This window comes from Antedon bifida, chromosome 9, assembly GCF_963402885.1.
Source record: "Antedon bifida chromosome 9, ecAntBifi1.1, whole genome shotgun sequence".
In the NCBI taxonomy this organism is placed as follows: Eukaryota; Metazoa; Echinodermata; class Crinoidea; order Comatulida; family Antedonidae; genus Antedon; species Antedon bifida.
The window spans coordinates 11,212,267-11,229,190 of record NC_136234.1 but is presented as its reverse complement, the minus strand read 5'-3'; the positions used below and the strand labels follow the sequence as shown (position 1 = coordinate 11,229,190).

General features: G+C 34.1%; 1 protein-coding gene across 1 annotated transcript; it reads left to right on the top strand.

Moving 5' to 3' along the window:
* Positions 1-1,685: 1,685 nt before the first annotated feature.
* LOC144852726 (D-aspartate oxidase-like) lies at positions 1,686-11,955 on the top strand. The gene is made up of 10 exons (XM_078710685.1): positions 1,686-1,884; positions 5,542-5,653; positions 6,112-6,191; positions 7,380-7,445; positions 8,512-8,566; positions 8,736-8,837; positions 9,324-9,388; positions 10,094-10,211; positions 11,004-11,102; positions 11,776-11,955. Exons 1-10 carry the CDS (start codon positions 1,691-1,693, stop codon positions 11,893-11,895), a joined length of 1,011 nt encoding a protein of 336 aa, XP_078566811.1. The 5' UTR covers positions 1,686-1,690; the 3' UTR covers positions 11,896-11,955.
* Positions 11,956-16,924: the final 4,969 nt, after the last annotated feature.

Genomic DNA, 16,924 nt, shown 5'->3' with positions numbered 1-16,924 from the left:
TCCTATTAAAAATATACAACTCTCTCATATTACCTATACTAACCTAACATATGCCATAACACTATGGGGATCTACTAATCAAAATATTTTAAATCGTCTTTATATTTTACAAAAGAAAGCACTAAGAATTGTTTGCAACATTCCTTTTCATCATCCTTCTCTACCACTCTTTGCCTGCACACAAACATTAAAATTATCTGAGCTGTACCAAAAAAGTGTTGCGATATTCATGTTTAAGTTTCATCATAAGAAGTTGCCTATTACTTTTGATTCTTTCTTTGCTACAAACAATTCCAAACATAATTATGAGACAAGGGCTAAAGACAATTTAAGCACTGCTTTCAAAAGGACCCTATTGGGCCAACAAAGCGTCACATACAGAGGCACTAACGTGTGGAACTCACTACCCAATGACATTAAAATGTCAACCAGTATTGGTATGTTCAAACATAAAATTCATGATATGTTTGTCACCAGTTATCTTTAATTTTAAGGTACTGGTTAATTCATTTTCTCTCGGCATTTGATTTGTTATTATCGCTGCATTATTTCTATTGTTAGTATTTTTATCTTTACAATTAATGTGGTACATTATACTGTTTTTATTTATTTATTTAATTATTTATTTATTTCAATTTTTTTTCGTTTTAAGGGGCTTGCGTCTAAAGCATTAGCTTACAGCTTAACCCCATTCACAACTTCAATTAATTTTGTATGTACTGAGATTGTGAATCAAGTTATATATAAGTTAAACTTCAGCTTAACCTTTTAAATTGCAATATCTGTTTTCTATTAAATAAACCTGCAAAATATGCAACCCGGCCCTGGCATTCTGGGCTAACCATTAAACAAAGTCATGTACAGTAATTCATTGGATCAATTCAGAAATGTGCTTGCTAAATTATTTAAAGAAAGAATTTTTAAAGAATGTGCGCACTTTAATGGTTAGGCTTAATTGTTTAAATGATAGAATGGACGATATGACATGGATAACATTTCCATTATATATAAATAATGAATGTTTAATGAGGTACAAATAATTTCATGAGTTGAAAGATGAAATTCTATTTTCACAAGGCAAAGTCAAGATTCTCTTACTGTCATTGCAATTCATGATTCAGCGATTTTAATAAAGAATACAAAAATACAAAAAAATAATAAAATATTAAGGCACCACCAGTAAAAATCTGGACAAATTGACCTTGACCTAATGATCTCATTTTCTTTTTAAAAAGCCCTCTATAGCAATAAGGTCCGGTTTCTGATGCAAAAAAAAAAAGGTTAATAATAATATAACAGTCTGAATTACATAATTCCACAATTTCATGGGATCAGATTCAATGAATTGTTAAACTTTGTTAAAACCTTGAAATGAAGCCCTTGTTATGATTATATCTGCTTTATTCTTTTTTTATTTAAACTTTAAACCCTTCCAGCTGGATAAAATAATGTAAGTTGATTCCAATACATTACACATTAAAAATGGAACAATACATTGGAGTCCGCCATACTAGCCAACCAATCCAAAAAATACCTGGTTATTTATATGACCTAGCCAACCAAAACAACAATGGACTTAGTGAATATCGGAACATAGAATTGTCAACAAAAAGATTCAATGGTGTATGCAATACAAATTTTATGTTGAATATGTTTTTTTTCTATTTTGCTTCAAACATTCAGCAACAAAATGAGCAAGATTGACAAACGAGTTTGTGTAGTTGGTGCAGGCGTTATCGGGCTGTCAACAGCTGTACGTCTGCTGGATGTTGCACCTAGCCTTCAAGTAACTGTTGTTGCAGACCTGTTTACTCCGTTCACAACAAGTGATGGTGCTGCAGGAGTAAACGTATTTTGGAATTATCAACCTGATTCACTTTTATAGTATGTATTTTGTTATTATTTAGATGTTTCTGAGCTCTTTTGGGATCGTATTGTGTTGGTTGTACAAACGAATACAGGTCAACCCGTACCCATGCCAACTCGTACCCACCAACTCGTACCCAAATTTTGGCTTACTCGTACCCAAAATTTTGGCTGACCCGTACCCATCATTGGCTGACCCGGACCCATCATTGGCTGGCCCGTACCCAAGTTTAATGCTATTTAAAGTATATTTATATTACATTTAAACCCAGTTTTATTACATTTTTAGATACCAATCATATGTTCGATATTATAATGGCAAAAACTATTGACCTAAACAGTATAATAATATGTACAGACTCGTACGAAAAAAGCACAGCTTTCATCGTATTTGGTACCTCGTATTAGGTCAAGTTAATACTTGAGGGCGCTGTTTTACATTGAAGATCAGAGACATATATAATGCTCTGTTAAAGATGTCAGTGGTCGGCTGTGCTGCATTCTATTTTTTTTCATTTATGAATAGTTATTAATCTATTATTTACTACGAATAGTAGTACACGGAAATTAAAATACCCACTAGTCTGTGATGATGAAAACTTGAATTATTAAAAGTAAACATGAATATCTTTTATACATTTTTATTTTCATTTTATTTTACAGATAATGAAGTAGTCCTAATGTGCTTTTTGAAAATCGTTTTAAAAATGGTTTTTGTTGTTTTGTTTTGCAAGTTTTGGAAAATATTAAACTGTTTTAACATTTCAAAAATATTTAATACATTTTCAAGTAGTCACTCGATCGTATTTTAAAATCACAAAACTATTTAAGTGGATACCAGCCTCATTTTTGCTGCTAAGTGAGCATCTATATATAAATTATTGTTAATTCTGACATAGGCGAGCACAATGCAAAAACTTCGGTACAAATCTCTTTTAGGAACGGACCGCGCGTGTGAAAGGTACAGTAGTTAAAAAATAAAAATTATACTGCAAATTAATAAAGATCAAATTAAATATACGCCATAAAGAATCGGAATATATTGTGGGGAATAGTATTATAAAATTACATAGGGAGATTTGATGATAAGACATTAATCGAGTGAAATCCCGATAGCTGAGTTTTATTAAGTAAGCTGGCAGGAATAACTGTAGGCTATCTGTGTCCTGTTAGGACCGAGATGTCTGCCCATGTTGCAAGCCGTAATGTCTTCTTTCTTGGGCCGAAATGGCCCACTCTGTCACGGCAGTTAGTTTCAAAAGATGTTTAAATTAAATAATGTATTAATACTTATTAGGATGATATTTATTTGAATAAACGCCTCTCCAATAAAACATCACTTTTATAATAACACAATTATACTATTTGTAGTAGAATTCATCGCACTGTTATCTACAATTTACCAAGCATTTGTTATTCTTTTTTACCACTTCTCATATCTATTAGATAGAGGATTTCATTTGATTATAAATGTTACCATATTATTAAAACTAAAAAATTTAACATATATCCCTCGAATAAGCCCCTCCCTCGAGTCAAATGAACTCCGCCTCCCCACCTCCGCCCTAGTATAAGGGCCCTACCAAATAATAAAGACTATACTTTAAAATGTTATTAATCATCTAAGACACTGTGAAACAGAATAGTTTAGTTTTACGAATGTCAAGCATTTTCAATAATGGTAACCGACAGAAAACGTAAAAGAAGAACATTATCATTCCGAGAACCATCGTCTACACTTCCTAGCTCCCCCTCTAGTTAGAATAATGAAAGTAGATTATGCCTATTGCCGTTTATAAAACAAATCCCCTAGTATACAATGACGGATGTGAGAATAATAATAAAAGGTAACCTCCAATAATTCAACATTTAATTACAAACAACGTACGACATTTGTTGTTATTACGTTTTTATTTTATAATGATTATTACTGTATTATAATAACTAAAAAACCGAAATACATACTACTAAAACTAAAAAATTATCGCTGACAGATACGTAGGCCAAGTATACTCAGACATGTGTAGGTAGGCCTTCAGAACGTTTATATTATTTTAGTAAATGATACGACATCTGTTGCCATGGAAAAACGGTCGTAGGTCATTAATTTGTCTTATTTGACACATTATAGAATGCATATTTTTTTTAAAAAAAGGGAATCCCTTGTCAGCAAAAACACTTAGCTGTTATTGAGGAAACATCTACCAAAAATGTTTAATTGCCGTAAACAAACAGATCATTTTACTGAATCATTTAAGAAAAAAAATAAATAGAAAACGATCATACGCCACATTGCGTTGTCTATTTTTTGACACACTACAAATGCGTTTTTTTAATATAAAAGAGGAATCATCAGTCAGCAAAAACACGTAGCTGCATGTTATAGAAGAAAATCTGCCAAAATGTTTAATTGCCTTACAGTACGTGTATATGATCATTTCACTGAATTATTAATTAAATATTAAAATATATGGAAAACAATCATACGTCATTGCTGAGTCGTCTCTTTGACGCCCTATAAATGCGTGTTTTTTTTTATAATAAAAGGTTAATCCCGGTCAGCAAAAACACGTAACACGAAATCTACGAGTAATTCGACCCCATAGCCCTGCATGCCTTACAGTACGTGATCCCCGATATGATTCACTGAATTATTAATAAATACAATATATGGAAAACGATCATACGTCATTACTGAGTCGTCTCTTTGACGCCCTATAAATGCGTGTTTTTTTATAATAAAAGGTTAATCCTGGTCAGCAAAAACACGTAATACGAAATCTACGAGTAATTCGACCCCATAGCCCTGTGGGCTTTTTGCTTAAAACAGGGCGTTGTTAATTCAACCAATTTTAAATTACCAATACAATAGAAATAATAACTACTTGATCTAATCTAATCAGGGAAGATAATTAGGTGATAAAAATTGATATGTATAAAAATGATACGTTGTTGGTAGGCCTACTTTACCTGGGCTTAATTGAGAATTGTAATACTATACAAGATTTAAAGTATTTTTTTATTAATTAATGTTCTCTTACGTAAATAAAAAAGACACATCAAACATACGTTTATAAAACTATAATACTATTAAATAAATTTTAACAAATACATGCCTAATTAAACGAAGTTTACAATCAAATCAATGGTCATTTTTATTAGCACACATTTCACCGAGACCTGTAAAATAAAAAAACAATTTAAATATAAAAATATTCATACGGCAAAAGCATACCACTAGTTTTGCGCCGATCAAATCATTACAAGTAATTATTCAAATTGGGTACGAGTAGGCCAAATAATGGGTACGGGTAAGCCAAATAATGGGTACGAGTAAGCCAAATACTTGGGTACGAGTAAGCCAATTATTTAGGTATGAGTTGGCATGGGTACGAGTTGGTTTGGGTACGGGTTAGCCAAACTGGGTACGAGTTGACCAATTATTTGGGTACGGGTTAGCCAAGTTGGGTACGAGTTGGCATGGGTCCGGGTTGGCTCGGGTACGGGTTGACCAGCACCCGTATGAACATCCTGGAGCCACAACCCCCAACTTCTTCAGTACAACACGCAAGTGCAGGCGGACTTGCAGCTCTGCCTTTTATAATAATAATTAAGTGAGATTGAATTGAAGTCCCAGTTTTTGTTTTCATAAAAAATGGATTGATTTTGTTTCAGTAAATGGGGATTTTCAACCTACAAGTATGGGCAGAAATTGTACAAAGAGAATGGTTATCTAACTGGTGTTCAACAACTTTTCATGGTTGATATTTATGATAAAGAGACTAATGTAAGTTACAAGTAGAAACTATTTAATATGTACGAATTATCAAACAATTGTTTGTAAATGATATTTAAATGCACTTTAGTTAATAATTAATGTTTTTGTCTTGAATGGAGATAACATTATACAGTATATCTACAAATACAAAATATAAACACTTTCCCTGCAATTTGATTTGATTTTTGAATATATTTATTATTAATTTAAAAACATTAAACCCTGTCTTAAACGTTCTATGGTTAATTATGATAAAAAGAAAGAAAAACAATGCACTAAGTAGCTTGCGTAAAATTTCTTCTTTGGATGGTCTTTAATTTGAGACTAGCTAGACCTACAGTAGATGTTCGTAGATTACTATTAGGGAAAAGTGTCTTTAAGGCCCATTTTTTTACAAGACACCTTCCTACTGTATTATTATAGTAAACTTTTCATTATCCAATTACTATTCTCCTGCATTGTTCTAGTGTATTAATGCATCTGATGTCGACCGTAGAAAACTTTCTTATAAAGAACTTGAAGCATTATATCCTGGGAGTGGATATAGGTACAGTATGGTTCTTGCATGCATCAGTATTTATGTATGTGTTTCATATAGAATAGAATCATGTAATTCGTCAGGAGGAATAACGGCTACCAACAAATATTTTCTATGGTTGATTCACTGACTCATCTCGTGCAAGCGTACGACCAAAACTCTGTTTTGTTATTAAGCATGATCTTGTTGCTTTTAATATTCCCACCATCTCTCTCTCTCTCTCTCCCCCCAACAACCGAATCTCTTAGCATTCTATTGGTAACTGCCAATGCATATGTTGATGAATGTGAAAGGCTGTAGTATTCGTCACCAGCAGAGGAGTTTATAAACTTAATAGCAGATGATAATAAATAATAATATAAACAAATTTTAACAAATAAACAAACCCAACAAAAGTAAGCAACATAGATCAGTTTATAAACTTTTTAGTGAAATAATACTTTGATGCGAATTCATCGTCATGACGGGATTAAGCCAAATTCAAATAAAATCTAGAGTATTTGTGGCCGTGAGATTATCATAATTGTATTTATCAAAGGCTTTTCTCTAAAAATTTGCTTAAAATTAGGAGGTAGTATTGTATTAGAATATGGGATTATGTTTGAGCATGGGATGTTAGTCATATATTGCTTAACTATGCTAAAAAAAAATGTAGACTTGAAATGATGAAGGGCTAGTGTTGCTCGAAAGCACTGCAAATGTGTCTACCTTTTTTTTTTTGCCTTATTTTATTTGTATCTCCATTGAGATCCGGCCACCACAGCTTTCTCAATTTATCACTATTGCCTTTGGATTTGCTTAACTAATGCTTTCACATGTTGCATATAATACCAGTACAAATATTTTTATTACTTAATTTTGGCAAGCTAGGTTAAATTAGTTTTGGCAAGCTGAGTCAACAAAGAGGATTTTGCAAACTGGGTTTTTGAAAACTGGTTATTGGCAAGCATGGGTTATATTAACGAGTCCATGCAACCATTTTTTCTTTTTGTTTCTCCAACTATTCAATTTTATTTACTCTTGAATTCAATCCCAACCTATGACACTTGTGTCAAGTCTTATAACACTTGTTATAATGTGACCTGTTCTTACAAAAGCATTTTAATGAATCTGAACATACTATGTAACTGTACCCTATGTAGCTATTTGTGTAAATGTTTCCTGTATATACATTCAATTGATAATTTTCCTGTATAGGTATGGTACGAGTTCTTTGACCTATCTCACTGAATGTAAAATATACTTGCCGTGGCTTATGCAAAGGTATGTACATGTTGACAGTATATGTGAATTTTATTCAATCAATCGTACATTTTTTTAGTATTATAATGGTAACCATAATAACCTGTACTTACAGTGATTTTTACAAAAAAAAAACCGATTATTTACAGTAATATAATAATAAAAATTAATTGTTTATATTGACTTTTATTGGAAAAAGAAGTTGAATAATAAAATACTGAATAAATGCAAAGTTTCATTAGAGGTTTACAATCAATGGAAAAGATGAATACATATATATATATGATTGAATCGGGCATCACTATAAGCAAAGCATTAAAATGTGATGTCCGTAAAGGCATTCCTCTGATTGATCCACAATGAATTGGGTTTAAATAAAGAAATAATCTTTGTAATTTCAAGGATTATGAGAAATTTGTTATATAGTTTCAATAAAAGAATTAAGTTAAGTGTAAGTCCATTATAGTACATTCAGCAAACAACAGTATTTTGTTGTTGAATCTACTATAAGCTTCATAAAATATGGTATGAGCTTGTGAATTAAATTACAAACAGAAATTGTAATGTAATGTTTTCTATGCAAAGAAGTTTGGAATAAAGTGAAACGAAAAAAAATGAAAAACAAAGTTATTGATTGTACCTTAGCTATATTGGCTCCCACCTAGGAATTATTCTACTCCCTTGTACTGTAGTTCAGTGGACTTTCTGTAAAACAGAATAATTCCCTTGAAAGGGTGCGAAATCGTATCTGTATTTCAAGTCTTTCTAAAACTGTATACTTGCCAACATGACACCTAAAGACTCTTTCCTATAATAATAGAACATAGCTGTACATATGTTCTGCCATAAAAGTAAAGTGCCACCACTCTGCTGCTTCTGCTTTATTTTGTATCATTGTGTTTTTGTATGAATAAAGATACAGATATATGATTACTTTATAAAGTATATGTTTAATTATGTTGAAAAATTCATTTGTACTGCTTTGCAGTACGTGTAGCTGTTGTGTTAGATTAGAGATGACCTCGTAAAACAAAGTTAAATAAATAAGTGTGAGAAAAGCATGAACACATTAAAATCTTTTTTTTAGATTCAAATCAAAAGGAGGTAACGTTTTGCACAGGCATGTCAACTCATTTGATGAGGTAAAAAAGCTCCTTTAAAAAAAAAGCAATTTTATTTTTTTTAATTTGCAGTATGCACCCTTAATTCTGTAGGCATGTCAACTCATTTAAAACTATTTTTATTTTTTAAACTTTATGTAATTGTATTTCCTTAATTCTATTTATAATTAATTCCTTGTATGCCTGATAGATTGCTGCTGACTATGATGTGATAGTAAATTGTAGTGGTTTAGGTGCCAGGCAGTTGGCTCATGATGATAGCATTAAACCGGTCCGTGGTCAGATATTTAGGGTAAGTTATTAAACTATGAATTCAGCTATAAATTTACATTTTTATCCACTAGCAAACCTTTGGTTTTTGTAAAATAAAACCATACTAGCAATTTGGGGAACATAACTATCAAGTACTAGAAAACTTAATTAAACAATTGGTCTTCAAGAAGAAGAAGTTTGCAGATCATGCCTATAATTTTACTAATCTAAAAACTATTTTTCTTTAATTAATAATAACAGCCAGCAATGAAAAATGTTGCTGTATACATTTTGAGTCATATTGTAATAAATACTGAATGTTGGCGCATTACTGTAGGAGGTTAGTTGTATAATACTAAGGCCCTTTTCACACTGTAACTCCTTCAGTGTCATTCAGTGTGAACATAGCCTAAAATAGAGTCAAACTTTCTTAACATTTAAAAGTAAAATAGTTACTTTGTTTTAGGATTTTAGTGATAAAAATAACATAAATTTTAGATTTTAATACATTCACCATTTTTAACAGGTCAAAGCACCTTGGATTAAAATAGCAACTTATGACCACGATAAAATGACATACATTTTTCCACGGTAAATCTATTTTTTTTTTATTGTTGATTACTTCAAAGAAGTTTATAGGGAAAAATAGATTCATAAGAATTAAATAGCCCTGGCTATAAATGTAATTATGCAGGATAGAGTCATCAAAAGCTGTTTTAAGCCATTTTAACCCATCCCCCTCGCCTGCATCTCTAATTTTATAAAAGTTGGATTTCGAGTTGCTGGAGAAGCCATGCTTACTCTATAAACAAAACTCTCATAGTGGAGTTATTTATTCTAGAGTTGAATTTGAATCCATTCTTGATTTAATTGAATTATTTGAATTTAATAAACCTAACTTTAATACCTCCGCCGTTTGTCAAGAATTTGTCCAAGCTACTGAACATATTTTGACCAAATTGTTACAAAACTGTAGTTCATGGAAGGCTTCATTTAATTTATGAGTTACACAATCAAGATGCATTTTCTATGTACTTTTATAGTTAAATTGTCACCACGAACCATCATATCTACACCATATTTAGTACTCAGAAAGTGTTGATTGAACAAAATGTTTAGCAGGCTTTAATAAATGTAAATCATTGCAAACCGAACTCCCAAATAGACCGAAACAAGCCCATGGGTCAAGTCATCCTGGGTTTTAAATTTTGAAATTATTGTTTTAACTGTTATTTTATAGTACATACATAAATATATACTGTGCCAAACAAAACTACTGGTTATTTTTTAATTTAGTTCTAATGATGTTATTGTTGGTGGAGTGTACCAACATGATAACTGGGATTTATCAATAAATTACCAGGACAGAGAAAATATATGGAAAAGGGCTTGTAAGATGGATGCATCACTTAAAGTAAGTGTGTATTTTTCTCTGCATATTGTAGAAATTCTCATTTTGGACACAACTACATAAACATGTAATGTAGTGCTCATTTTGCAGAATATAGTTAAGTAATGGGGGAGCTTTAACGCCTAAGCACCTTTTATGCAGGTGCTGTGACACACCATCATGTAGGCCTTGTTGGGTGCCAGAAATAAACTTACTGCTAAGGCTACAGTACAGGCCTAGCTTTGGTGTAACAGACCTACAGTACAGTAGGTCCTACTTTCTTGAATGCATGCCAGTTCTTTCAGCTCTTGTTAAATTTGATGTTTTCTTTAGTAATAAACTCTTATAACCCAGTATTATACTGGTGGTTATTAAAACATGATCACCAGGTGAAGAGCATATTAAAATATGTTCTTCATCTGTCAAAAATAATCACGAGAGAGCGGATCGCCAATGATGAGCATAAAGATGTCACATGATCACCCTAATTACACCCTATTGGGGAAAAGTTCCATAAAATTGCAAAAATACCAGAAATATACATGGCTGAAGTCTCATGCTCAAATTTGAGTTAGTGTTTAGCGACCAACCGAACGACATAGTGAGCTGTAGAGTCGTGTTTGCACACAACTAAAAACAGCTGATATGTATGAACAATTTTCTTGTTGGAGTTCCAATGCTACTGTAGTATTTTGTATTTTGCGGTTACTCTTCACCTTATGGTAATCCTTGGCCTGGAATAAACAATATAAGCTTTTCAATGTTATTTATATATATAGTTTAAAATTCAAAGTATACTAATTTACTTACCTTTAGCATGCACATATTATAAACGAGTGGGTAGGTTTGCGTCCAGGGAGACCAGAGGTACGCCTGGAACGAGAAGTGATAGTTGTCAATGGGAAAAAAGTAAATGTAAGTCGTTTGGTTGTATATATTGTACACCTATATAAATGTTAGTAAATTATTATGGATTGGTGGTTATGATGCTCGGCTACCAATCCAACAAGGGTCCTGGTCCTGTCATATGTCTAGATTTTTTCTATGGTAAAATTACAACAACACTCCAGACTTTGTTTATGTAGAGCATCTGTGTATATGTTCGTGGTTGCCACATTTAAGGATAGTGAAAGAATTCACTTATGATTATCTTTTGCAATTTGTCCAAATATTATTAGAAAGAATGAATATCTTATCTATTTTTCCTTACACGTTACAGGCTGTCCGCTTGTTTTCATTCCTTACTTTCGTTATTTACTCTTTTTTTGTAGTCAACAACCTTGCACAAATATTCTTTATTTGGAGAGTATTTTCCTCTTTGTGAATCTTAATCCTAACATGAACCCCATCGATAAATTGATTTTGGATGTTTCTTTGCTTATTTAAGTTTGTTTGTTGTCACACACACACACAACATTGGTCGCCAAAATTCTTTTGATAAAAAGACATTTTGAAGTCACACAGTCACTGTCACTTATGGGATCATCTCCCACTGTTGCCCTTTGGGAGAACATTCTCCGACTGTAGAGGTCATCCAGTATATAAGAAAGTTGTTTTTTGATAATCTTTTATGTTTTTCCATTTTCAGGTTGTACACAACTATGGACATTCTTCTCGTGGCATTACCCTTCACTGGGGATGTGCAGTTGATGCTTCACAATTAGTTCTTCAATGCCTGCAGCTGAATACAATGCAATCAAGACTATAGATAACATACTATTCTTCAATATACAATAAAATGTATGTAATATGTAACCAGCAGGATAAAGACAGAGGGTTCTAATTTGATCAGCGTTCAGCAACCTTTTTTGACCACGATCCCATGATCCTATTTTGAGAATTCTCGGGACCCATCATTGCGTATTTGAGTTTAAACCCCCCCCCCCCCCCCCCGTGGTGGCCTGGGTCAAAGCGAATTTGTTAAATGACACCCCTAGATGGCTGGAAATGGTACTCGTGCACATAAAAATTAGGATAAATGGCACCTCTAGTTGGCCAGAAATGACACTCTAATAATAGCACACTCGCAATTGGCAAAACGATCGTAGCCTACTTTTTCCGTCGCTAAACACATTTGCATTCAATGCTAACGCCAAGAGGTTCTCCTGACCTGTATAGAAAGATCAGATGACAACACACTGGTCAGCAAATGAGTAGATATACCACGGTTTAAAAGTTTGAGATGAAATAGTTTATTCAATAAACGTCTCTCAAAGTCTCATTCAATTCTATAATTAGAATAAATACAGAAAAGAATCATTAATAACCCTGATCTTATACCATAGCATATAACATACAGTTATAAATCTTCACGGTAAACATTCAGTCATTAATTAAACCATTCAAAGCATTAACAATAAACGTCTCTCAAAGTCTCATTCAATTCTATAATTAGAATAAATACAGAAAAGAATCATTAATAACCCTGATCTTATACCATAGCATATAACATACAGTTATAAATCTTCACGGTAAACATTCAGTCATTAATTAAACCATTTAAAGCATTAACAAAATATCAACAATCATATTAATTGTACAGCATGTAACCACTAAACATTGCTGAAATACATATACAAATGTCTCTTATCAACTTACAATTAAATATCTCAGTAACTCTTCGTCACAAATAGGCCTATAACATGTTACATTTACTGTGATAACTTACAACTATGCCGGGTATAAATACTGCCAAATTAGTCAGTACATACAGTAAACGGTTAAATTCTCAGGTCAGCAACAGTACATGAGTAACTTCATATCATTTATTGTTACAATTGATACGAATAATCATACAGCAAAATTACGGAAATGATTTTTTGAACAGATGATTTTTCCGGACAGAAAAATAACCACATACTTCAATACAGTATAGCCTAATGCTTCCATTCCTCCAGTTTTATCAACTTTACAACTAGGTGTTTGTATGCCTTTTCTTTTATTTTTACATCCGCTACCCTTACTCGTCCATCTGCACTGGGATGAACTTTCAGTACTTCTCCTGTTAACCAATCTCCTCTCTGTGCTTGGTTGTCAACAACTAACACCTGGTCACCTCCTTCAAGTTTTCTGTCTTTTTCTTCCATTTCTGTCTGATTTGTTGACTTGGTAAATATTCTTATACAAACTTTTTCCAAAATAAGTCAATGATGAGCTGACTATGGCGCCATTGCTTTTGATTTCTTGAGGACTGACCGATGAAAATGGTAATGATGGGTCACGCCTACCCATTAACAGAATATTCGGAGTAACCGGATCAGCATTGGATGATACATAAGCCACTTCAACTATCACCGTCTGCAACACGACTTCCGTTACTACTCGATCTTTCAAGGAACACTTAATGGCATTCTTCACAGACTTAACATCTCTTTCCCAGATGCCTCCGAAGTGTGGTGCGTTGGGAGGGTTAAATTTAAACTCCACTTGTTGTTGTGCTAGTTTCTCTTGCAAAGCTGAGCTCATAGCCTTGAAGCACTCATGCAATTCTCTTTCCGCTCCCCTGAAGTTCGTTCCACAATCGGAGTGCAATTCCTTCGGGACTCCTTTGCTCGACACGCGTCTAAACGCCATGATAAAAGCATCTGTATTCATGTTATGAAGAATCTCCAAATGAACTGCCTTAGTCGTCATACACTTAAAAGCTAGTCCTCATCGTTTTTCTTGAGATCTTCTAACCTTCACCATCATAGGACCCCAACAGTCCATACCAGTAAAAAAAAATGGCGGTTTACCATTTCTTAGTCTAGCTTCTGGAAGTTCTGCCATCTTAGGGGGATTTTGGTCCCTTCCTCCATTTCTGACATTTAATGCATTTACTTAATTCAGACTTGATTTGGCTTCTTCCCTTTAGGATCCAGTACTTTTCTAAGTACGCGAAAACTTGATTGGGTCCTGCACTGTTATTAAAAACATTAGCATCCACTCTTCTGATCAGCAATTTGGTGACGTGATGCTTCTGGTAAGCCGCACCATGTTCCTTATTTTTCTTTAACCTTTTCTCTAAACCATTTAGCATTTTAATCGCTTGGCCTCTGTTGTTGGGAAGTTGAACTGGATATTTCGCCCATGGATATGGAATCAACCACTGATTGCCAATTTTAGAACGCGAGTCTTCAACTAGTTTCCCTTCCATGTCTTCTATTGTGCTAAGCCTTTCCTTACACTCACAATTTCCCACATTGACACCCATCACTTCAACGGACCAAAAGTTGTCTAGAATGACTGATTTTACTACTTTCATATTCATAACCTGGTTAAACCTTGCATCCTTCTGGTTACCACCAAATACAGCCCATCCCAATGGTGTCTTCAATGCCACTAGGCCATTAGTCTTCTTAGTTTCTCCGGTCATCAAATAGGCATGATCCACTCCAATTAATATGTCTATCGGCCCACCTCGTCTCAGAGTATTCTTCATATCAAAACATTTCTCTAATTTGTTTATGTTGACACTATTCACATCATTGATGGTCGGCATTTCTAAGGCTTTGATGTTGTGAACAGACGAATCCATTCCCTGCAACTTTATTTCACACAACCGTGACTCGAAGATTTCTTCCACGCCTCCTACTTTGGTTATCGCTGCAGCCAAACGCTTTCCACCAATCCCCAATTTGTTGGCAAAATCCGTTCTCACAAAAGTTCCCTGTGACCCAAGATCCAACATAACGTTTGCCAAATGACTCCCATTTTTCCCAATCACTTCTACGTCGAAAACGCACACCAATAACACTCACATGACCGACACCAGCTTTCTTGGTTAAATGAAGAAGTTTGTGGTGATACCTGTTATAGTTGTTCTCGCCCATCTTTTCTCCACAAACCTTTTTTCTTGAGCAATTACTCAGCCGATGGTTGCGTCCTTCTATCTTGAGGCAGGAAAAGCATGCATGATTAGATTTTGTCAGCTCGAACCGATCTTCTACTTTCAGTGAGAATCAAGGTTTCTCTTGGAACGACGAGCCACGACTGGTTTCATTAGTTTTGTAAATACACGAGGGGCTGTCGATAAACCGAATGATAGGACAAAAAGACGGATACACTTTATTTGCCTGTGCGTCTTTTAAAACGATGGTTACGTGTACTTATTAACTGAACTTGATTAACTGACTGATTCCATCTTGAAGCGGTCTGATTTTACATAACGATAGACTTCGATCCTGTAAACTGTTTGTCGTATCCATAGAATTTTGACCCAATCGTTTATGTAGAATTGTATTTCCCCGATTTGATAAGAACGAGAGCAATCTGGTACCAAATCGAACTATTGTTTTTGGTTGTGCAGTTTTTGGAAATGGTTTTCTAAGTTTTTAGATTTGCCAAGTTTAATCTGTCATAGACGCTCAAGTTTGTTTTCTTGTTCATATCGGATATTATGTTTGTCCTGGTAAGATCGGCCTTGGTGGCTGTACCCACTAGATCCTTTTCTTCCGAGTGTATACTTTGAGCTGTTTAGTATTTTACCTTGTTCAATTTGTTCTCTTTGATCTTGTCGGATCAAAGACGCACTCCATTGATAGCATCTCGAAGATCTTAAAGATCAATAAAAGGTTCAGAATGTCTCTGTCGCCACACGGAGATACGCTGAATAGTCGCGCCTAGCAACCAGCCTCCTGTAGACTCTAATAGCGGTTTTACCCATTGGGTATTAGTCTCAATCGCCTTTGAATTCATTTATTACCGGCGTTGGAAGTCGTGCTTGCTTGGAAACTGTTTCGGCGCCCGGATTGGGCGCTGACTCCCGGACTTTTCTTAAGGCATTGTTCGGGGATGTGGGTATCGGCAGATGAAAACGAGAGTTACCTTTGGAGTTAACATTTCTTTGATAAGAAAATGTGAATGGGAATAAACCAACTGTTCCTTCTAACATTGGCGTCAGGCGTAGTTTTAATTCTTCTTACGACGCTGTCAAATTTAGCCTTTTCAAAACAATAAGACTCTGGATTAATATTCAACTTGGCACCTTTGAATGGAGCTTGGACTCATAGTTGCTGTTGGTAAAAAGTTATTTATACTTCGTTGAAAAACAAGGTCATTTTTTAAGTCTACCTTAAGGGCATTGCTATTATATGAGGTTTTGACCATAACATTGCCATTAATAAATTGCTGATATACATCTGGATTTGTCTTATCAAGCAGATGAGCATATGCAGTGCCCCATTGTACATAGTTTACATGATCATAAACTGCAAACCATGGAAGCATTCTATCAAATGCAGAGAGATTCATCTTCCAGTTCCCTGTTCTTTCTGCACGGATAAATTGCAACAGGACAGATACCATGTCCATGTATTGAAACAAATATGTGCTCGTTGGAGGGAGGAACTTTTTGTTCATGGTCGTGTAACTTTGCAAGAATTTTTGGGTTCAAACTAATGAAGTTCCACCTTTTTGTCTAACAGTGGACTTGCACCGCCACGATGAAAAGAGGCAGGGTCAATTTTGGTAAGTTCATCAGGTGTGTTAAAAGAAGTGTCATCGTGATGACCTCTTTGAAATACTACTATTTGTGTAGCATGAAATGTATTGGAACCAATATGTGCTTGTTGGAGGCAGGGTTTTGTTGAACTTGATATGCAGATTATGGATATTGCCCTCATCGAATTCTTTCTCGAGGTCTTGCACTATCTGGATAGTTTCTTGTGTGTTTGAATTGGTAATGTATGTTTTAAGATGGATAGCCAACTCATGTTAAACCTTGTGATTTTCCTCATTTATAGGATTGTGCCCAAAGA

What these genes read in the sequence shown, in the direction of transcription:
- LOC144852726 (XM_078710685.1), top strand. Translation starts at nt 1,691, where the DNA reads ATGAGCAAGATTGACAAACGAGTTTGTGTAGTTGGTGCAGGCGTTATC. An exon ending in TTTATGATAAAGAGACTAAT is followed by an intron (nt 5,654 to 6,111) that starts GTAAGTTACAAG and finishes GCATTGTTCTAG; the next exon opens with TGTATTAATGCATCTGATGT. An exon ending in TCAATGGGAAAAAAGTAAAT is followed by an intron (nt 11,103 to 11,775) that starts GTAAGTCGTTTG and finishes TTCCATTTTCAG; the next exon opens with GTTGTACACAACTATGGACA.